General features: G+C 37.8%; 4 protein-coding genes across 8 annotated transcripts; 2 read left to right on the plus strand and 2 right to left on the minus strand.

Moving 5' to 3' along the window:
• Window positions 1-373: 373 nt before the first annotated feature.
• Window positions 374-3,358, plus strand: LOC119073804 (eukaryotic translation initiation factor 2 subunit 2). 2 transcript variants are annotated; one of them, XM_037179565.1, is made up of 5 exons: window positions 374-532; window positions 893-1,322; window positions 1,398-1,409; window positions 2,559-2,898; window positions 2,967-3,358. In XM_037179565.1, exons 1-5 carry the CDS (start codon window positions 515-517, stop codon window positions 3,148-3,150), a joined length of 984 nt encoding a protein of 327 aa, XP_037035460.1. In that variant the 5' UTR covers window positions 374-514; the 3' UTR covers window positions 3,151-3,358. The 2 variants fall into 2 exon arrangements, with proteins under 2 accessions (XP_037035460.1, XP_037035461.1); XM_037179566.1 differs by lacking the exon at window positions 1,398-1,409 and having other exon boundaries at window positions 375-532.
• A 108-nt stretch (window positions 3,359-3,466) lies between these two features.
• LOC119073803 (suppressor of Mek1-like) lies at window positions 3,467-5,560 on the minus strand. Of its 3 annotated transcripts, none has more exons than XM_037179564.1 (3): window positions 5,390-5,560; window positions 3,880-5,319; window positions 3,467-3,814 (listed from the first exon to the last, which is right to left on the minus strand). In XM_037179564.1, exons 2-3 carry the CDS (start codon window positions 5,315-5,317, stop codon window positions 3,471-3,473), a joined length of 1,782 nt encoding a protein of 593 aa, XP_037035459.1. In that variant the 5' UTR covers window positions 5,318-5,319; window positions 5,390-5,560; the 3' UTR covers window positions 3,467-3,470. The 3 variants fall into 3 exon arrangements, with proteins under 3 accessions (XP_037035459.1, XP_037035458.1, XP_037035457.1); XM_037179563.1 differs by having other exon boundaries at window positions 3,880-4,636; window positions 4,673-5,560; XM_037179562.1 differs by having other exon boundaries at window positions 3,880-5,560.
• Window positions 5,561-12,767: 7,207 nt separating this feature from the next.
• LOC119073806 (nicotinamide riboside kinase 1-like) lies at window positions 12,768-15,114 on the plus strand. Its single transcript, XM_037179569.1, has 3 exons — window positions 12,768-13,087; window positions 13,167-13,611; window positions 14,357-15,114. Exons 2-3 carry the CDS (start codon window positions 13,591-13,593, stop codon window positions 14,954-14,956), a joined length of 621 nt encoding a protein of 206 aa, XP_037035464.1. The 5' UTR covers window positions 12,768-13,087; window positions 13,167-13,590; the 3' UTR covers window positions 14,957-15,114.
• A 1,307-nt stretch (window positions 15,115-16,421) lies between these two features.
• LOC119073805 (bifunctional coenzyme A synthase) lies at window positions 16,422-19,538 on the minus strand. Of its 2 annotated transcripts, XM_037179568.1 has the most exons (6): window positions 19,398-19,538; window positions 18,773-19,342; window positions 18,557-18,705; window positions 17,849-18,487; window positions 17,649-17,795; window positions 16,422-16,575 (listed from the first exon to the last, which is right to left on the minus strand). In XM_037179568.1, the coding sequence occupies exons 2-6, from the start codon at window positions 19,317-19,319 to the stop codon at window positions 16,513-16,515; spliced, it is 1,545 nt and encodes a 514-aa protein (XP_037035463.1). In that variant the 5' UTR covers window positions 19,320-19,342; window positions 19,398-19,538; the 3' UTR covers window positions 16,422-16,512. The 2 variants fall into 2 exon arrangements, with proteins under 2 accessions (XP_037035463.1, XP_037035462.1); XM_037179567.1 differs by having other exon boundaries at window positions 18,773-19,509.
• Between the last annotated feature and the right edge of the window lie 3,268 nt (window positions 19,539-22,806).

A 22,806-nucleotide genomic window follows, 5' to 3' on the forward strand; every position in this document is an offset into this window, starting at 1 on the left:
AAGGCGGTGACACACAAATTTTGTTAAATAGATGTTTTTTATTGAACAGACCCATTACAGATTGTTTCTTAACCTGTTCTTTCAGAAACTTGAGCATAAGTGCTTTATATTCATTGGTCATCATGGTAAAAATGGATTTGAAGGATTTGAATATGTCACTAAGTTTTGTGGGTTTTTTGCAACAACTTCAGTTGGGTAATTTTAGACTGGAAATATACTTCACCAAAAATAATTTTAATTCCTTTCATTTACAAAGTAGAATCTGGTACGATTTTTGCATTTTTACCTAAACTTCTACTCCATCTACTACAATAATGTGTTACAATCTAGCGACATTTTGGCTATGTTTTCTACGAAATTTATAAAAAAAACATCGCCGTGACTGTCAATGTTGCGCTGTATCTTTTCCCAAAAATTTCTTCAAAAAAGCTGATGTAATAATAATTTATGAGACTAGAAATTGTAAATTATTGAGTTTCTCAGTTAAATTAAGTAATTGCAGACCAACATTACGATGACTGAAGAAGAATCGGTAGGTCGAACAGCAATCGCAAGAGTAGCAAGTGAAATATTTGCTAAAATAAGTGCAGTGGCATGGTTCAAGTTCTTTTTTTTTGGTTAGGTTAAGAATGTCCGTGATAATTTGATAAAAATCGGTAAACTACGTAAATTCTCAATACCGTGCTAATGTTTTAAGACTTATTTTAAGCTAATGCATCGTTGATTTGGTCAATGAAAACAGTGTTTGTAGAATTTGTTAAAATTTCAAATTAACAATTTTCGGATACGTGTCAAACAAACTAGTCACCGAGTTTCAAAAGACAAGACATACAAAACATAATAAACAATTTCGTCATTGTGATGCTCATCTAACTCATCGTTACTGTTTCAGATACTTGATCCTTCATTGGATGCGACGAAGAAGAAAAAGAAGAAGAAGAAGCCTTTCGATTTGGAAGAGGCTTTAGCCGAAGATACTAGTGATCAAAATGCCGAAAAGGAGGATGCCCGTAAAGAGGATGGTGGAAACAATTTCGACGACAATTTAGATTTAGAGAATTTCGGCAAAAAGAAAAAGAAGAAGAAGAAGCCATTCAATGCAGATGAATTGGAGACTAATTTGCCCGCAGAAAGTGAAGAGCCATCCGAAGGTGGTGGCGGTAGCAATGAAGGAGCTGGTGAGGAAGGTGGCAATGCTGACGATGAAATAAATCTGGAAGTGGATTTCTCAAAAACAAAAAAGAAGAAGAAAAAGAAGAAGGACTTGGATGAATTGGTGGCGGAAAAATTGGAAGAGGAAATCCAGACCAATAAGGAAAATGGTAAGTACAGCACCGAGCAATTCAGGTCTGTCTAACGTTTAAGGTTGCTATAAATTTTTAATCTTTCATGTCTAGCTGAAGGACAAGGTATGGACTAATTCCAATTCATTAAACAAACTTTTTGCTAATTGGGGGAAGACAATTTTGTTTGTCAATCAATCTAAAAAAAATTCTATCCGCACAGGGTTGTGGAAGTCATAAATTTGATTGATTTGAATTTCAGCGCTTCCCTCGTTGGTTGCATTATGATTAGTCATTTCGCTTTAGGTTTTTCCACTTGTTTTTTATATGATCAGTGGCTCTTCGAACATCGAGACGCTAAAGTAATTTTTTGAGCGTCTGAATAACAAGACGGCATTTGTACCTTATTTAGCCTTAAATTTTAATTTTAATCTTTTCAGTTTAATGAGAGAAGTGAAGGTCATAATGTTACTCTATATTTGGCCTAGAAAGATTTACATTCGGTAAATTTCGTTGAAGTGCACAATCTGCAACAGCTGATCTTTTATCAGCTGGTGTTTACGCTATTTTTAATGATAATTGTGTATTTGCCGGTTTACTCACTCAAACTTGTGTGTGCGTGTGTGTGAGTGACTAAACTGGTGTAGTGCTAAATTGTAAACAATAGCATGAACACCAGCTGGTGTAGGATCAGCTGTTGCAGATTGTGCACTTCAATGAAGGTTCAAAATTTGTAATCGTTGAATGTCGTTTTCGCTTCAACTCCGAACTACACTTCACTTCAATATGTAGAAGAATTCAATGTACAGTGAACGATATCTCAAATGTCTCACTGTCAAATTTTTCTGAGAATTTTATCATTGCAAATTCACAATGACATTCTCTGAAATAATGACAGTGAGACATTTGAGATGTCGTTCACTGTAATTGCATTTGTTTCAGAAGGCTGGATAAAGTCTTGATTTGAGCACCAATCCAAGACATAAACAAATTATGATCCCGAAGCACGTTTTATTTTGTCATAAAGCTAATCCAATTGCCAATCCGCAGCGGTGACAGTCAGTCAATTTCTACGCTAATATCCAAGTTAGGCTTGAACGCTTATATGAGTTAACTACCCCGATCCAGACGTTTAAATATCATGGGAGACATGAATTACGGACTAACCTTAAAAGATGTTACTGTTCTCAGCTTTTGAAATATTATTACAACAGCGACACTTCTACAAATAGACTAATCACTGCACGCTTTACAATAATTTTTCCTTGATTTCAGTCGAAGATAGCAGTACTTCCTGGTTCGGATCGGATCGCGATTACACCTACGACGAACTGTTAAAACGAGTTTTCGAAATAATTTTGGATAAGAATCCGGACATGGCCGCCGGACGTAAACCGAAATTTGTTATGCGTCCGCCACAGGTTCTACGTGTCGGCACCAAGAAAACATCGTTCGCCAATTTTACAGACATTTGCAAGACGTTGCACAGACAACCGAAGCATTTGTTGGACTTTTTATTAGCCGAATTGGGTACCAGTGGGTCTATGGATGGTAATCAACAGCTGATCATCAAGGGTCGTTTCCAACCGAAACAAATCGAAAATGTCCTGAGACGGTGAGTGATCTGCGTTTTGGGAATTGCATCTTACGGGATCGCTAACGTTTCGTTTTCGTGTATTTCAGATACATTAAAGAGTACGTCACCTGTCATACGTGCCGATCGCCCGAAACTGTTCTACAGAAGGATACACGTCTGTTTTTCTTGCAATGCGACTCCTGTGGATCACGATGCTCGGTTGCAAGTATTAAATCTGGTTTCCAGGCAGTCACCAGCAAGCGGGCTGCCATTCGAGCCAAAACTGCATAAATTTTTTGTCGAACTTTTTTTTTCGATTTATTTGGTAAAATCGTGAGTTTTTGATGGTCCACTTCCTGGATTCGATCGAGATTAAACAGAATTTTAATTAATACGATTGCTGAATGTGCATCTCTGATTCTGATTCGCATATGTGCTGAGATGTTTTTTATCTAAAATTCACGTAAAACGAAATAAAAATAAAAGATTTCACAACAGACTTGAGATTGGTTGAATTTACAAATTTTATTTATTGGAATGGGAACTGGAGCGAAGAAAGGAACAAGCATTGACTGATCAATGGAAACACCATTTGTATGTTACATGATCAATCAACCATTTGGCATATATTTCTCTCGGTACAGGCGTATCAAGTTTTTCTTGAAATACAGTTCCAGCGAACGATCGCGACTATTATCTTCGATATGTGTGGCAAGTAGTTGAACAATATTTCTAGACCGAAATGGTTTACCCACCACGCCCGCGTATCCGAATAATTTTAGTTTGGTTCGCTCAGTGATTTGTCGCTTGATGTAATGAATTGTTGTGTCAAAACTGTCCAGCATTTTCTTACACTCGTCGCTGTTCGGTTGCCAATTTTCGTTCATCACAGATAGACCGGCCTTTCGACATAGTTTCACCTCTTCATCCAGATGATGTATCGTTTTTAGAAGCTCTACAATGTAAAAAAAAAAACTTCGTTAGTATGCCGAATCGTTACCGAATTTGTATTCGACGGACCTAAAATTTGGTTGCTAGCTTTCCACACTACATTTATAGAACCGGAACCGTCATCAATGACAAAGCGTAGTGTCAATCCACCCTGTTCAACGGTTAATGAAGTAACTACACCGTAGATCATAACTGTATTGAATGTCTGACCAAACAACTGCATTACCGGAGCGAAGGCGACTTCTTCCTGATTCGCCCAAGTTATTTTGTGGATGTGTTGGATTAGGAACGGTAGTGGTTGATTGTCGTGTAGTTTCTGGGCCGGTCGCGTGTGGCTATCGACTTCGAGACTTGTAATTTGAGTATTGGGATCAATGTATCCAGATCTGCACGCAACAGTTTGATCGTTATCGCTGTTATCCGTCGGAGTCACATTATGAACGTCCTGACATTTGGAGAAGGCTGTTTGAATGTTTGGAATATTTTCGTTCACATCGCCATCAACATTTTGTTCAACTGGGCAGTTCAATGTTACGTTGCGGCTATCGACTTCGAAATGTTTCATTTGAGCATTGCGATCAATATTTCCAGTTATGCATGCATTAGTTGGACTGTTATCATTCGGACTCACATTATCAACGTCTTGCGTACTAGAGTAGGCTATTGAAATGTTGGGCACTGGAATATTTTCGTTGACATCCTTCAGAAGCACCTTTTCATTATCACTTTGTTGTACAGAGCAGTTCAATGTAACGCTGGAAATTTGAATATTCTCCCTGCTATTGTTCGAAGCCATGACATTGTCAACGTTCTGTTCTTCATTGCAGTCCATTGTAACGTCCTGCGCCAGTACTTCATTACATTCCATTTGAACGTCCTGTACCTGTATTTCATTGCAGTCGATTAGTCGGCTGTGTTCTTGATCTTCACTGTGAATATTGCACGCTTCGTTGTTACCAACGCCCTTGTCATCAGAAGAATATTCTGCTAAGCCGTTGAGTCGAACACTGAGCGCCTGATCGTTCGAATCTAACTCAAATTTCTCGTCTGATTCTTCGTAACACTTCTCTTGGAGACTGAGTGTGGGACTATTGCCACCATCGTCTGAAGTAACATCATTATCGTCGTATTGTTCTTTGTAATCTGATCGATCGCTTGAAATGGCGACATCAGAAATTTTTATGGCACAGTTCCACGGTACGGTGGATTCTTCGTTGTTTTCTAATGGAAGGCTGACGGATGCAATGTGCTCGTTGTCATCGTTTGACACGATTTCATCAAAAATTTCTAAAGATTTTTCCAATTTAACGACGATATCATCTGATCGAACACTGCTATTTTCGTTGCCATCGTTTGACACGAGCTCATCTTCAGTTTTTATTAAAAACATCCACGGAACGGTGTCACTGTCGTCTGATCGACCGTTGTCATCATCAGAATTTTCTAAAGGATCTTCCAATTTAATGCTGGATTCAAATTCACTATCTTGTATTGCTAATGATGACATTTCTATTAACGGTTCAGAAAACGCAAAATTTGATATGCCGAGAACGTTTAAATTAGATATTGGCGAACTAACCTTTGCGGGCTGTGCAAATTGGAAAGGAACCGATAATTGAGTTAATAGGGCGATTGATTCTTTTATTTTTTCGCTGATTTCGTTAAATCTTATTGTTGTAACAGAATTCAATTTGTTTGGTTTCTTATCCATTTTAACTGTTGCTTTGCCCTAACTGACTTTTGCCTTAACCTGACATATTTGTATGTGCATATGGTATTTTATAGGGTAAATGACAGCGCGGATGTGTCCTCATTGCTCTGAATTGGTATTAAAAGATCTTGTGTCAAGAAAATAATGGGGTAACAACACCACATAGTCAATAAATGCCAGTCCAGTGATTGGGTTGATATATCACATCATTAATGTTGGCCAAATGGACCGTTTATACAAGGCTAAAGACTGTTGTTGAGGTCACGCAGATCGCCATTTTATTAGATATAAAATTGTTAAATTTGAGAATCCATCTTCTATGACAATGTATGAAAATGTCAAATTTTATGTGTGTCAATCACGTATCTGTATCTGCGTGACCTCTCCAAAATTTACAGCTTTACATTTATAGAACAGACAGCTTTAAGTCTGGTTTCCACTTACAAAAAAACACTACGTTTCTCCTCCGTTTACCTAAACCATGCCCCTTTTCTATTGTTTGAACATTATACGGAGAGAAAACGGAATCGTAAGTTAAAATCAAGTCTTAAGATCATGCGCACACGTTAGTCAGCGTGCGTGACGCATGGGACTAAGAATCATAATTTGTGTATTCTTCCCTTGGAAACCACCAATATTCGTAATCTGGGCCATGGAACCATCTGTAATCGAACCACACTTCCAAAGATTACTTCCTTTGATTAGTCAAGAAACACTTTTTACTAAAAAGTGACGCAAGTGATGTACGTGCCAAAAAATTCTTATACAAAAGAATTTCATTGGCCATTCAACTAGGGAATGCGCGTAGCATTCTTGGAACACAACCGAAAAAAGAAAAGCTTGATGAAATTTACAACTTATAATTCCCATGTAAAATGATGTAATTTTCAGGTATGTGTCGTCAGCGCCCCCACCTTTTTGGGCTGGGGTTTTCGTTGCTGATTATTATGAGCTAGGTTTTGTGCTTTCGAATGATGCTACCCAAAAGTTTTGTGCTGCTCAGGCACCCGAGCACAAAACTACTTTCTGGTCAAAACATGTCACTTTGTATGGGAGACCCCTAATATATCAACTTTACCCAAAATACAATTCCAGTACTGTAATGTACACATTATGTGCTGACGATATCACCCCACCAATAGTTTAGTGCTGCCACCTGTGCCCAGCACAAAACTACTTTCTTGTCAAAACATGTCACTTTGTATGGGAGACCCCTAATATATCAACTTTACCCAAAATACAATTCCAGTACCGAAATGTACACATTATGTGCTGACGATATCACCCCACCACTAGTTTAGTGCTGCCACCTGTGCCCAGCACAAAACTACTTTCTGGTCGAAACATGTTACTTTGTATGGGAGAGCCCTAATATATCAACTTTACTGTTGACTAACAATGACTAATGTGAAAGCCCCTTGTTGCATGTACAATGGACTCAGGCTATTGTGCAAGCATTCTGTTGCATACACAATGAACTTTGACTATTGTGCAAGCCTATTGTTGCATGCACAATGAACTCTGACTATTGTGCAAGCATTCTGTTTCATGCACAATGAACTCTGACTATTGTGCAAGCATTCTGTTACATGCTCAATGAACTCTGACTATTGTGCAAGCATCGAGATCCATGCACAATGAACTCTGACTATTGTGCAAGCCTTTTGTTGCATGTACAATGGACTCAGGATATTGTGCAAGCCTTTTGTTGCATGCACAATGTACTCAGGCTATTGTGCAAGCCTCTTGTTACATGCACAAAGGAATCAGGCTATTGTGCAAGCCTTTTGTTGCATGCACAATGGACTGAGGCTATTGTGCAAGCCTCTTGTTACATGCACAAAGGACTCAGGCTATTGTGCAAGCATTCTGTTGGATGTACAATGAACTCTGACTATTGTGCGAGCATCGAGATGCATACACAATGAACTGTGACTATTGTGCAAGCCTACTGTTACATACACAATGGACTTAGGCTATTGTGCAAGCCTCTTGTTACATGCACAAAGGACTCAGGCTATTGTGCAAGCATTCTGTTGGATGTACAATGAACTCTGACTATTGTGCGAGCATCGAGATGCATACACAATGAACTGTGACTATTGTGCAAGCCTATTGTTGCATGCACAATGAACTCTGACTATTGTGCAAGCATTTTGTTACATGCACAATGGATTCTGACTATTGTGCAAGCATTCGGTTGGATGTACAATGAACTCTGACTATTGTGCAAGCATTCTGTTGGATGCACAATGAAGTCGGACTATTGTGCGAGCATCGAGATGCATGCACAATGAACTGTGACTATTGTGCAAGCCTATTGTTGCATGCACAATGAACTCTGACTATTCTGCAAGCATTTTGTTACATGCACAATGGATTCTGACTATTGTGCAAGCATCGAGATGCATGCACAATGAACTCTGACTATTGTGCAAGCCTCTTGTTACATGTGCAATGGACTCAGGCTATTGTGCAAGCCTCTTGCTACATGCACAATGGACTCAGGCTATTGTGCATCTGTTGCATGCAAGACAAGCTCTGATAATTGTGAGGGGTCTACCATGCATGCAAAGTGACATGTTTTGACCAGAAAGTAGTTTTGTGCTGGGTACAGGTGGCAGCACTAAACTAGTGGTGGGGTGATATCGTCAGCACATAATGTGTACATTTCAGTCCTGGAATTGTATTTTAGGTAAAGTTGATATATTAGGGGTCTCTCATACAAAGTGACATGTTTCGACCAGAAAGTAGTTTTGTGCTGGGCACAGGTGGCAGCACTAAACTAGTGGTGGGGTGATATCGTCAGCACATAATGTGTACATTTCGGTACTGGAATTGTATTTTGGGTAAAGTTGATATATTAGGGGTCTCCCATACAAAGTGACATGTTTTGACCAGAAAGTAGTTTTGTGCTCGGGTGCCTGAGCAGTACAGAACTTTTGGGTAGCATCATTCGAAAGCACAAAACCTAGCTCATAATAATCTGCAACGAAAACCCCAGCCCAAAAAGGTGGGGGCGCTGACGACATATACCTGTAATTTTCGCTTGTTAGTAATATAATTTCAAAAAAAAAACGCAAGTCCTTGTGTAACTTACAAAATAACATGTCTGTGAAGTACCTGCGAACTTGAACCTGCGAATTCTACATTATAGTCCGTTCGTTGTGACGATAATTTTACATGAATTTTTGGTGATTTTAGAAATTACAAAAAATTCGCAGGTTTGAAACTGCGAAATAAGAAATTCGCAGGTTTGAAACTGCGAAATAAGAAATTCGTAGGTTTGAAACTGCGAAATAAAAAATTCACAGGTTTGAAACTGCGAAAACCCGTAGTGAAATTGGTATTTTTGGTACAAAATTCATATGTTCCGAATTCGCAGGTTTCAACCTGCGAAAAACAAAAACACAAAATTTGCAGGTTTCGGCCTGAGATTGGGTAGTTTGGTTAAAATTCGCGCGTTCCAAATTCGCAGGTTCAAACCAGCGAAAGAAAATCGCAGGTGAACCAGCCAAAAAAAAAATGGCAGGTTTGGGCTTCCGGAAAAAAATTGTATGTTCAAAAGTGTAATTCGATTTCCCGGTATCCAATTTTTTTTCCTAACAACTTCCCGGTATCCTGGATACCGCGGATACACATAATTTGCACACGCGAAATCCCATGCTGTAAACTTTGTGGTCCAAAGTTTACAGCCTTGGTAATATCAAGTCTTCGTCGAAGAAAAACATGTTTTCGGTAGATAGATTGCTTGAATCAAAGGCTCTATACCAGGAAAAAGTTGACCGACGTATAAACGTCGGATTCGTTCTTTACATCCCCCGTTTATACAATGACAACAAATGAATGAGAGTGATATGGATTTTTATTGTGCGCGAAATTTTTGAAAACGCAAATAATTTTTGTGGAAATTTTTTTATTTTTATTTTTTTTCAGGTATTTTAGGCTTTAGGTAATTAGGGTGATATATATTTGATCTTTCATCGACGTTTTATTTATTTTGTGTGAAGTACCTTGTACATTTAGTTTCAAATTTCACACAAAATAAATGAAACGTCGATGAAAGATCAAATATATACCACCCTCATTACCTAAAGCCTAAAATACCTGAAGAAAAATAAAAATAACAAAATTTCCACAAAAATTATTTGCGTTTTCAAAAATTTCGCCCACAATAAAAATCCATATCACGCTCATTCATTTGTTGTCATTGTATAAACGGCGGATGTAAGGAACGAATCCGACGTTTATACGTCGGTCAACTTTTGCCTGGTATAGAGCCTTTGCTTGAATACTTTCATTATTTGGTCAACCAAAAAGTGGAGTCTGATGATGATGAGATGGAATGTTAAGTTGATGATTTGATGGGATAAACAGATATTTTCTCATCACAGGTCAACTTTGACATAAAAACTGTAATAAAATATTACAAACTTTGCGTTTACTGTAATTGACCATTTACATGGTCTCTCCTGTAATTTACTATTAATTCGTAAGCGCGAAATTAAGCGAACATGATTTTGATGATGTTATCACTCACTGTTCACGTTCCTCGGGTATCTCCCGACTTCCCAGTATAGCCAGTGCGGCACTGTATCAGGTGTTTAATAGCATATTATAATCATATATTCTACGTTAGCCACTTACCGGAAGAGTTTTTACAAGTCCTATCATTGTAATTTTTTTTAAACACTCTCCAAAAGTTAGAAATTTTTTCCCCTAAAACAGCTACTGCACCACATACAGAAAAATTTAGAAATTTTTAAAAGGTCAACATATGCGTCCTCAACACCTCTGCCAACCACCATAATTTCAGATAATGCGTTACGTATTGTCGGTGATATGCAACAAATCTATTTTGGTCACCCTAGTGCAGACCATTTTTTCATGATTTCTGGCGTGAAAACATAATTACTTCGAGGATTTATGAAAATGGGCATATTTGGGTGTACCACTCCTGAGCTGGGGCCCAATAGGTGTATTAGGGTTTTTCGAAGATATCTACGGCAATTTAAACGCTACACTTGTAAGTGATACGTCAAATGAAAGGTATTTACAATAACAATCGACAAAAAAAAGTTTATGAAAATTGGATGACCGACTCGTGAGTTTGAACCAGGTACAGGGCGGGAAGCAGTTTTTGTTTATAGGTCGGCCAAATTGGAACGGATTTCAAATATGTTTACTTTACTAGATAGAAATTTAAGGTACCAATCAAGGAAAAAAAAGTTTTTGAAATTTGGTTAACTGGAGCGTGAGCTAGGTCCTTGGAGTGAGCTCATATCCGGCTACACGGCAGTACAGTGAAAGTGGTCTATTTTGACAATATCTCGAGTAAATTTTGACCGAATTTTACGATTTTTTTTTGTTTGAAAGGTATTAACGAATGTAAGGCGTCAAAACTACTTCCGGTCTCCTAACAAAATGGCTACCGGCGGCCATGTTGGATTTTAGTAAAAGTGATGTATCTTGGGGAAAATGGTACAGAGAGAGTTTCTGTTAACAGAAAAGTAATTGGTTATGTGTGTGGGACGTTTCAGGCATTCCATATATCACGCATATGGACATTGATAGAAAAAGTTTCAAATTTGGGTTCCTTAAATTACTTCGTAAATTTTTGTTTTATTTGAGAGGTACTTCGTACGGGCTTTCGTAATTGAGCTATGTGCAATTTTTAAGATGAAGATGAATACTTTCATTAAAATTGCACGTGCCGTGGGCTAGGTGGGAAGCATTATGGTAACGGGCACATCGGGTTATAGCTTTATTAGGGTTGCGGATGTATTAGGGCTTCGGAAAAATTAGGATCACGGACGAATTAGGGCTACGGATGCACTAGGGTCACGTACGTAATTGGTTTAAACGCTCCGACTGTTCTGACGGCTTGTTTTTTTTTGCAAATTACTCAGGAAGGTCCCCTGATTCAATTACTGTATACTCTAAAAAATCGCCGATGGCTTGTTTTTAAGTTGTTCGAAGTTTTGGCAAATCGGCTCTTAAATATTATAAATCGAAACAAAAAGCCTCAAAGTTGATCACAAAATTACGATTTTGAAAGAGAACATTCTGAGTAATAAAGATTTTGTACCACTGAACTTATCAAATTAACATGTCCTCTCTAGACCTAGAAATATATAACGATGGCTACCAACAAGGTTGTCAATGTTTAAAAAAGTTTCAATCCAGACCTTCCAGCTTCGCTTTTGGTCCTGCGATGGTCTTTTGGCAGGTATAAAACTGCGACTTTGTATTTTTTTCCGCAGGTTTAAACCAACGAATTTTTTTTCGCAGGTTTGAACCTGCAAATTCATCCAAATGTGTGAACGAACGAATTTTTTCCGAAGGTTTAAAACTACGATTTTTTGACTAAACCTCCCAATTTCCATTTTGAACCTGCGATTTTATAACCAAAGCTCCCAATTTTCATTTGGAATCTGCGAATTTTTAACCAGACCTTCCAACTTCCCTTTTGGTTCTGCGTTGGTTTTTTGGCAGGTTTGAAGCTGCGAATTTGAACTTGTGAATTTTTTTTCGCAGGTTTGAACCTGCGAATTTTTTTTTCGCAGGTTCAAACCTGCGAATTCTCGAAACTTTCATCAGTAGAAAGTCATGTAAAATGATCGTCACAACGACTGGACTATAATGTAGAATTCGCAGGTTCAAGTTCGCAGGTACTTCACAGACATCAAAATAACTGATATCGTTGAGGGTGACGCATTCTACGCAAATGTCTAACAAGAAAAATTCGACCAAAAAATATTAGAAAGTCTTATCAAAGCAAAAAAAAATTCGTTAGCAGTGGTGGATGTTGAGGAAAAATCATGGAAAGAAAATTGTTACAACAGAAAATATATATGCCCTGACAGACAGACATTCAAATAGAAGAAGGCCGATATCGTCCAAAGTTCTGAAAGAACAGGTTTAGACAACCACGAAGGCGTGTGAGAAATCAACTTGAAAAAAATATTTTTCTCGAAAATTCAGAATTTTGTTTTTGTTAAGTTCCATTTTACATATAAACTTCACAGCCGTTGACGCAATTGTGTGTCACCGCCCTCGTGATCAACTCAGCGTTGTCTGAACCTGTTCTTTCAGAACCTTGGAATCGTCTGCCGCACTTGTAACGATTTTTTTGTTTGACAAAACTTTTTTTTTTTTTTTGGCAACCTTGATATCAGCAATTACAGTTATTTTGTAAGTTACACAAGGACTTGCGTCACTTTTACTCTTAAAGTTTTTTTTTTAATGATCGAATATATACATCCAGAGCTCATCGCTTCGATGGTTGTCACTGCATGACATGTAGCCGTTTGCCAAAGCATTTACCCTATTAAATAACAATTTGGCTGTCATTGATCGAAGTTGTAAATTCGAGGTTACCTGATATCATAACACACCGTAGACTCGCCTCTTATTAAATAAAATTGAAATCAACTAAAGCATTAAAGTGTCCGCGGATGGCATCGAATGCAAATTTAGGAAAATTGATTTTGTGCATCGCATTTTCGATTTTCTTGTACTACTTTTTCTGGATAGCAATTTTGCCGTTTATGCGTGTTGAAGACGGTAAACATTCGACATTTATTTTGATGAAAATAGAGGGAATTTATTGAATTTTTCGTTTTTCGTTTGTTTTTTTTTACAGACAATTGGATCCTGTACTGTTTCCCACCGCTAAAATACGCATATGTGATACCTCTGATATTCGGAACATTGTTTGTCGGTTCAATTATGGGTTTCACAATGTATCATGCTAAGAGATTTATTTGGTTTTTCTGATGTACTGTTGTTGCTCACTGCATCCCATTCAGAAAAATTAGAAAATTTTAGTTTATTGAATCAACAATCGGTAGCAAAAAATCCAAATATTTTACCGTTCTCTCCATTCGAGAAAAAATTAACTTTCAATTCTCGTCATACATTCCTTATCGCACAAATTGAGAAAAAAATTGTTTTTTGCGTTATCACTAATTAATCAGTGAAGAGCTATAATACATGTTTGAACAAAACGCTGCTGAACGAATTTTGTGCAGTTCAATAAGTTAGAGGGAACAAAACATCGCTTCAACATGGCTTGGCTGGTGCTAGGTGTGAGTATGATCTTTTACAACATTTTAACATTCTATTTCCTGCAAAATTTTAATTCAAAAGTTTCACCAAATTTTGATTATAATTGACCTCTACTGAGACCTCTACCTTGACTTGGTTGTCGTATTCATTGTAAATTTTCTTACTTTTCCTAACATAATTTAACGAATCGAATAACTGTGAGGGATTTTTTTGAAAGTGGACCAGGCTCCGATAGCCCTTGGGCTCAATAGTCTATAACCGCAGTCGCTTAATTTTAATATTCTTTTATTGGCTAGTGATCCGGAAATTTTGATGAACTTTGTTTTGGTGAACTGATCTAAACATAAACATTCGCCAGGTGCGAGATATCACCTTTTGAAGTTCATTAAAATTTCTGGTCTCTGACTGAAACATTGTTTGCGTTATTTTCGAGCGATGGTACAGGTATTCTGTGCTTGCCCCGTATCTACTGGACAACACCTATCCAATGAACAGTAAATCACGGACAAAAAACACATTTTTTCGACGTTTGGTGGAAGCTCACTAGCCAATAAAATAATATTAAAATTAAACAACTTCGGCTTTAGACTATTGAAGACAAGGACTATCTGGGCATGTAAACAAAGAGTCACTAAAAATAGCTCCTACGGAGTCTGGTCCACTTTCAAAAAAATCACTCTGTGTTAGAAGTATAATCCACAGAAACAGACCAATGTTGATAGAGCATTTAACGTATTTAACGAGTATTCCTCGTACATATTACAGATATCCGGGGTCACATGTGGCGGAAAGACAACCATAACGAAATTGTTACAAGACTACCTGGGCGATTTGGCGAACAAGAACATTCTAAATGACAACATCACAATCAAATCGGTAAAAATGGTATCGCAGGATGACTATTTCTGGCCGGTAGACAGTCCGCATCACACACTCTGCGACCATTTGAATCACATCAACTGGGAGATTCTATCTTCAATGGATATGGACCGAATGTGCAACGATTTGAAGGAGTTGATAGGACACGAATCGAATCTGTACCGGCGACAATCTTCGGATGTTCCAATGGACTTAAATATCCTAATTATCGAAGGCTTCCTAATATTTAATCATCCGGCCATTTTCGATCTCTGCCAGATAAAATTTCATTTACATTTACCGTATGAAGAGTGCTACAGACGGCGATCGAATCGAGTCTATGATCCGCCGGACGTTGTGGGCTATTTTGAAGGGTACGTTTGGCCGTTGTATGAGAAACATTTTCGCAAGTTTTCGGAGAGTGGTGAAGTGATCATGCTAAATGGTAGTATGAGTAGAGAGAAATGTTTCGTTTTCGTTCTGAATTGTATTAGAAATTCAATATGATCCGTAGATTGATTCCAAAGGTGAAAAGCACAACGTTATAGGTTGATTAATGAAATGTAATTTCATTGAATTTGTTCAAAGACTCCGTTCTTGTACAAGGTAGGGTTAAGATTTATGTACAACATAAATGGTTGAATTAAATCAATTTTTTTACCGCATTCTGGCTGTGCAATTTTTGGTTCTTGTTAAGTTCGAGTAGAGACAGCATGGAGAACGGACGTGTTTTTACGTCGCTCTCTAAAATGCGTTTTCGTCTTGCATTGCGCTACAAAATTTTGATTTTGTGAATTTGTAATTCAATAATTGTAATTCAACAATATAATTAGTCCATTTAGATTTGTTTTCCTGTGCTGTCTATTTTTTTGCTGTGATTTTATACAAGTATTCATGTATCATGTTCGTTTGCTTTTGTATAAAAGTGGTGCGTACAAAGAAGTTCATTGTTCTTTTGTTTGTGGTCATGCGGTTTTCATTTCGACTTTTGTTCTCTCGGGTTTATAACCTAGATTCACTGTGAGCTGTCTCACGACAATAAATAGTTCTAATCGAGCTATGAAATGAATTAAACGATGCCCCAGTCGGGCTTCGTCTCACGGCGAAATAGTTCTAATCGAGCTATAGCGATTAATTACATCGTGCCCAAGTCGGGCTTTGTCTCACGACAAAAAATAGTTCTAGTCGAGCTATGCAACGAAACCCTAGTCGGGTTTTGTGTAACAAACGTCCCTAGTCGGTCTATGTAATAATAATAATAAAAAAAAAAAAAACGTAAGCCCTGGTCGGGCCCTGTCTCACGACAAAATTCACGGCTCTAGTCGAGCTAAGTAGAAATTGAACATATCAGGCCTTGTCGGGATTTGTTACACGACGAATTTCTAGTCGAGCTATGTAAAAGAGAACAAGTCGAGCTTTGTTAATGGCAATTGGAGTTCCAGAAGGAATATTCGCTTGTAAGCGTTCCACGTAATCGTTTGTTTGTGTAATTACTACTACACACCCACTACAGGTGCCAATGCCGAGCATTTGTACATTTGTAGGTATAATTGCTTGGGTAACATCACCATTAACATACGGTAACATCAAAATAGTGCACTGAAGGGATATTCTTAACTACATACGTGTAGTATGGAAAGTTTCCGCTCTAAATACATATGCAGTGCACGTCGGCACCAACTTTTTATAAATTTATTTTTCCAAAAGGGTGAGCACAATGGGCCCACAGGCGGCCTAAGTGCAGTATGACTGAGTAACTAGTCATACGCCCTATTTAATAAATAAATAAATAAATAAGTTCGCAGGTTCTCAAAGTGAATTCGATATCCATGTTCACCACAACGACATTTTATGAGAAACGTTAGAGTTGTCTTTTCTGAACGATGGTCCTGTGAATCTGGCAAAGCAGATCCTCTGAAACTTACAATAAAAACGTCGTTTGACTAAATGTATCCATTAAAACAATCGCCGATTTTGTTAAGAAAATTTATTGTACAACAAAAATAAATCATAAAGTTCCCATGTACCACTTCACCGTTACTAGTCCAACAGAAAACATTATATTAACGGTTGGCTTTTTCCAATTTTATCAAATGTTCCGTCAGCATAGTCCATGCTCTATCCGCCTGGAAGTTAACAAGAATAGGAAATTACTGATCAAGGCGACATACAATGACAAAATTTTTGTCTAATTTGCTAACTGATTATCAACTGATTTCAAAAAAAATCTGATTTACAGAGAGCTCGACAAGGAGCAGGAATTATAAAATCTAAACACTGTTGGTCGAGTCCATCCGAAGGTTTCTATTCATTTCACATAAGTACAATGTTACGTATGTGTGTCTATGGTAACGTCGACATCACACGAGAAATGAGTAACAAAAATTGGTTTTAGATAATGAAATCTTTGGCTGAAAGTGTTTTGTTGTTGATATCTATGCTGGTTATGTACCAGATGTTTGAACCGATAATAGAGTGTTATGATGAAAGAGAAAGAGATATTTTGACAAGTACCCCAAGGCAAGTTATAATAAACTGGTCTTCGGTCCTCTCTTTCTCAACGTACCACGTTAAAGAGAAGCAAATACAAGTACCCCAAGGCAAGTTAAAATAACTGGTCTTCGGTTTTCTCGCTCTGATCATAACAGTCTATACGATGCAAGGCAGAGTGCTGACATCATCGACTCCAAATACTTTTTGGATGTACGGCATGACATTGTTGCGTAGGGCAACAACGGTTCTTGGAACGCGTTTCAATTATCAGATTTTAAATTTACCCCCAAAATTCATACAATATTTCACAGCAAAGCATACAAATCTTAGTGCAGAAGAGATGCTCTATTTTGTGAGAGAACGTCATACGTCTAGTCTATCAAAATCTTGCATCTCTTTTACACCAAGTTTTTTATGCGTTGTAGGGCAGAACAATTGTTTGAGGAGCCGAAAGAACTATTATGAAAATAATTCTGAAAATTGAACCTTATTTTCTCCACTCAAAAAGCCTGACAAAAGCTCACAGTTAGAACTTTTTACTTTCTCCGATGTTTTACACAGTCACGGTCTTTCTCTTCGCTGCAACGTAGAGATTTGAAATCGGACGACCCTTGCGCTGCTTCTTTGACCACAAATGATTTCAGTCGATGGTACAATTTACGGTTAAAACGATCACTCAGTTCAAACCACTTGAAATGATACTCACTTGAACTTGCGTGAATTCATGTTTCCATTGCGTGGCGAAAACTACATCTGCATTTTGTACCACGGTATAATTATCAATTCCAGCTTGCCATCGTTTTTCCGCTTCGTCATGACTCAATCCATTTCGTTCCATTAATCTCGATATCGCCTGTACAATGAAAGCGTGCAGCAATACGAAAATGTTTTGTTCAATGTTCCTACCTCCTCCTTCGAAACGATGATTCCCCAAATTTCATGAAATTCATCCTTCCATCCAGCTTTCAATAAAACGGCCGCTTCGACTACAATCACCGGGCACATTTCTTCTTCGTAAATCTTCTGTATTCTGCTCTTCAAGAGTTTGAGTAACGATGGCCAGACTATTCCATTCAGCTTTTCCAGCAATTCTGCTTTACTAAATACAATCGCCCCCAACTTTTTCCGATCGATTCGACCATCATCTGATAATATACTCTCTCCGAATGTAGTGACTATTTCATCGTAGCACACTTCGCCGGGTTCATACAGTTCATGTGCCAGTTTGTCGCAATCGATTATCTTCGCTCCAAACTTTTCCAATCGCTTAGTCATGACACTCTTACCGGACGCAATAGATCCCACCACTCCGATGGTGTACGGTTTCAACGGTAATTGGGAATGTTCGCGTGGTTGATGGATTCTCGTTCCTAAAAGATCTAGTCGGGTGTTAGTAGAACTGACTTTCGCTTCTTTGACATCTGTGTCCGGTTCGAACTCCACCAAGTCAATGCAATGGATCTTCAGTTCTTGCAAGCCTGTACTTCGTCGTATTTCGTTTACCTTTTCACCACCTCGCATAGTTTCAGCACTGACAATTATGAGCTGCGATAAAAAGGACAATTCGTCAGTTGAAGGTTCGGTCTCTAATTCAATTACGATTTTCATTCTTACGTCTAAATCGGGATCACTCTTCGTTGGACCAAACGGATCAGATATGGGAACCACTTCATAGATGAGAGTTTTATCGATGGAATTCAGAAATTGTTTCACGTCTTCGATTCGTTTATCAACCGACTGAATCAATTCGGGCAGTGTCTTTGCTACATTAAAGGATCAACAAATTTGTGTCAAGTTCATCGAAACCGAATCGACTAGGTAAATGCTTACTCTTAACCATATTGTCATCCGTTACGCCGACAACAACTCTTTTTCTAGCCCGCAAAACTGCTTCAGTGAGTAGAATTTTGTGGCCAACATGCAGCCGATCGAATGTTCCACCCAGAACAACATTTTCGTATGTCTCGACATTATCCGCGTCAGCATCACTCACAAAATCCGCATTTTCAATATCAGCTGGCTCTTCCTCGAGCAACCTTATCACTTCCTTTGTTTGGAATATATTGGACATGGTGATGGTTTCGCTGGGTGAAAAACAATTATCGAAAAGGAGAACTTCAAACTTGTCGGTCAGTTTCTTCGTATTATTCGGTTTCAGATTGTTGGTGATGACACGAACGTCCAGGTCTCCGCACCATTTCACTGACGAGGAATAAATCGTATTTATTGCTCGACTAAAGGATGGGGCTGATCGATTTTGATATTCTTTCGAATACAGCTGAATGAATAGCGTTTTTTGAACGTATCGTCGTGCGGCTGATAAACTGATTGCTATTTTTGATAACCGGGTAACTACCAATAAGCCGCTGACAGCCATTGTTTGTTGACGATTTTGTATCCCTGCAACCATTCGATTGTTAATATTTGATGGATATCTCGATTTTATTATGGTTACGGCGAGTAAATTTTGCTTTATTGACTTCTTTGCTAAATCACAATGTACACAGATCAACACTGATTACTACTTCAGTGGAAATTGTTGCTTTTATGTCATTTGTCAGTGCTCTGGGTGCTCTGACAATTCTGATTGCATTCAGCACCTCCACGTGTCGAAAATCTCAACGTCTTGTAAAATTGTGCAACGAGTCAAATCAAGAGGGCAGTGCGGGCAGTGTCGAGTATTAACCACTATTCCTTTTTCTGTGTTCGCTTAATCAATCATCATTATTCACACTCTAGATGCTAGATGCAAGTTCGGTTGCGTGACTTATTGTTTTTGTTTTATTTTATTTACTTGTTCCCGATTTTCAGTCGGCAACAGTGAAGTGAACGGTTAGCTCACCCGGTTCACCTAACAGTACGCGACCGAATCTTTTTTAGAATTTAAATTTAGTCCCCTCAGGGATTACTTGAACTTATCCCCAAATGAGTAATCCCTAGAGGAATTAAATTTTAATCTTTTAGCACCAGACGTTTGACGCTTGTTTACTAGTTTACTCATTTTAATCTGATCTAAATGTTATTTGTAATGCAATAAAAAAAATATTCTAACCCTTCCTACTTTTACTTCAGAAAAAAAAATTAAAAAAAAAAGATTTTTACGGATATTGTGATATTATAGTTTTTATCTAAACGTCTGATATGAGAAGAAGCTTTTTTGTGCATCTGGAATGAGAAATGTTTTTATTAAACAGAATTTTTTTTTTATTTACCTGACGAGATTGAACCCGGGACCTCCTGCACTTCAGTCTACGATCTTACCACTGCTGCAATTTGTTCTTAATCCCAACGTGGCTTATTGTGAACCGTTGTTTCAAAGAAACTAATTCCTCGTGGGATTAAAATTCAAATTGCCAGATGACATGATCGTCACTTCAAAACTCAATATTTTTTCATGATTTTCATTTTTATAGTCTTCTGAAGTTTTCCTACCATTTTTTATAAGTATTTAACCATTTAATTTCAAAAATGTCTGGTTTCCCGTGGTAATGGGGTTGGGGATAGTTCGCGGCTAAATTTGTAATCTTTACATTGATTTAATGATTTATTGAATCTGGTAGTGTCTTTACAAACCGACTTCAAATTTTTATTCTGAGCCTGGTATCGTAAGGCAGAATAATCCATCGGTAGTCAAGATAATCAAATTGTAAACGGAAAATAATAAGCAGTAGTATCATCATTCAATCCCCAATATTATTGTTTAGACTTACTTTTAATCCCTGATGGAATTACATTTTTTCAATTTCTGGCGAAGATTAAAAATCTAATCCCGAAAAAATTACTTTTTTAAAGTAATCCCCTCGGACCTAAAAATTCTAATCTCATATTTTTGTCTGTGTAGTAGTACTCAGATGTAATCAGAAATTATTTTTGATAAAAATTCGTAACCAAAATTTTCCAATTTTACTACATTATTCCTCTGGTGGGGTCTAATTGCTTGAATCAAACAATATAAGAAACAATAATTTTTCCTACTTTCTTACTCCGACTTTGTACATTTACAAAACTATTAAAGACTTCAGAGTATTAATTTATATAGATTCGTATCTCTGACTTTAAGAAAATTTAGAAAAGATTTTAATTAATCGTCTATAAGCAAAGGTGGTCTTGTACTACTGTAAACGTAAAGTCATAGTAGCTCAAAGTAATGGCATATCGAAGCTACATAACATAGCTGCTGCCACGCTAAAGTGCACGGTTGACTTGATATAGTTAATAATAGCAGCAACAAGATAAGCTCACGCACAACCAAAACAAATTACTTCTTAGATGATTTTGTGCTTCAAACTTTGCGATAATGTTGAATTTTGAACACTATTTCGTATTTGAAAATTATCCATCGACCCACATACTTGCGAAAACCATTCAGTTGTACATAATGCAATGACCAAAAATGACAAAAATATGATTTAGATTCAGTGATTGTTTAACTTTATTTTCATTTTCCAAGTAATACAGAAAATTAATAAATTAAAAAAATAAATACATTTTAAATATCGTCCTATGGCTATATGATTGTTAGCAAACGAAATCAGTGCAAAACTCCATCTCTCATTTATTGTAAATAAAAGAATGGTAAATTGGGATGTGTCCGTTTACATGTTAAAACTCTGCTCGTTTCATTATATTGGAACTTCGAATCATAATTGTATCACTTAATCACTTTTCTTTTCAACTTCTTTTTCTTCGACTTTCTCAACAACTGCAGCTGGTTCATTCACTGCGGGTTCATTCACCACTGGCACCTCACCTAGCATCGTTTTTTCGGCAACTGGATCAACAGGAGCAATAACTACTGGTACAGAAGTGGGGGTAGCACCTGTTCCCGCTGCTCCTGCTGCTCCTGGAGGTCTGAAAAATCCTTGGATATTCGTCTGGGCCGCTTGGAGATTTTGTTGAAAAGCGGATGCGAATCCTTGCAAAGGTCCTTGACCACTAGCTGGCCTATTAAAGACTTGACCGACGGCCTGTTGGAATTGTGCAATTATATTTGGTCTGGCAGTGGTTGTTGCTGTAATGTCTGCATTTGTGGCAGTATTGGCAGCGTTCGGGTTAAACACACTTTGGATCTGATTTTGGAAATTCTGGAATTGATTTGTAATTGCTTGAATCACATTTGGACGGACTGTTGTTGGCACGACGGCACCACCTTCACTTTGGCGAATAGATTCGTCTACTTTCACTGATGGCACTTCATCGACGACAGCATTTTCTTTCTCAACAACGACGGCTTCTTCGATTGGGTTTGATTTTTCAGCAGGTACAACTTCAACGACGGCTTCATTAACTTCAGATTGAACTTCCGATGCTGGCTCGTTTATTTTTTCGTCAACAATAACCAATGGCTCGTTTCTAGTTTGTGGAACGGGTTCTTCGACTGCAACAACTTCAGCTGGCTCCTCAACAATTGGAACACTGACGATTTTTTCTTCAACGACTACCGGGATCACAGCTTCATGAACAGCACTTCGGAGAGCACCAGCTTCTTCAGCTTCTTCAACAACCGCATTTGTCTGTTCTTTTTCACTGATCACAGCAACTGGTTCTTGCACTTCAATAGCTGGAGCTGCAACACGTAATTGTTCAACTGGAATGACTACTTCCTCCTTAATAATAGCAGCAACGGGTTCTGTTTCGATGACCGCAATTTCTGGTTCTCTTTTCAATTCAGAAACAATTTCTTCGCGAATAATTTCGTTCTCAACTGGAATTACAACTTCACGTCCGGTGCGATAGTAAAATGATGCTGATTGAACCGAAGTAAAAGCAGCGCAAGCAAGTACCAAACAAATCACTGATATCTTATTTACTTCCATGATTCACTTTTACAGAAAAAATACTCTTCGATAGACCAAAATATGATT

This window comes from Bradysia coprophila, unplaced genomic scaffold (assembly GCF_014529535.1).
Source record: "Bradysia coprophila strain Holo2 unplaced genomic scaffold, BU_Bcop_v1 contig_138, whole genome shotgun sequence".
Taxonomy (NCBI): domain Eukaryota; kingdom Metazoa; phylum Arthropoda; class Insecta; order Diptera; family Sciaridae; genus Bradysia; species Bradysia coprophila.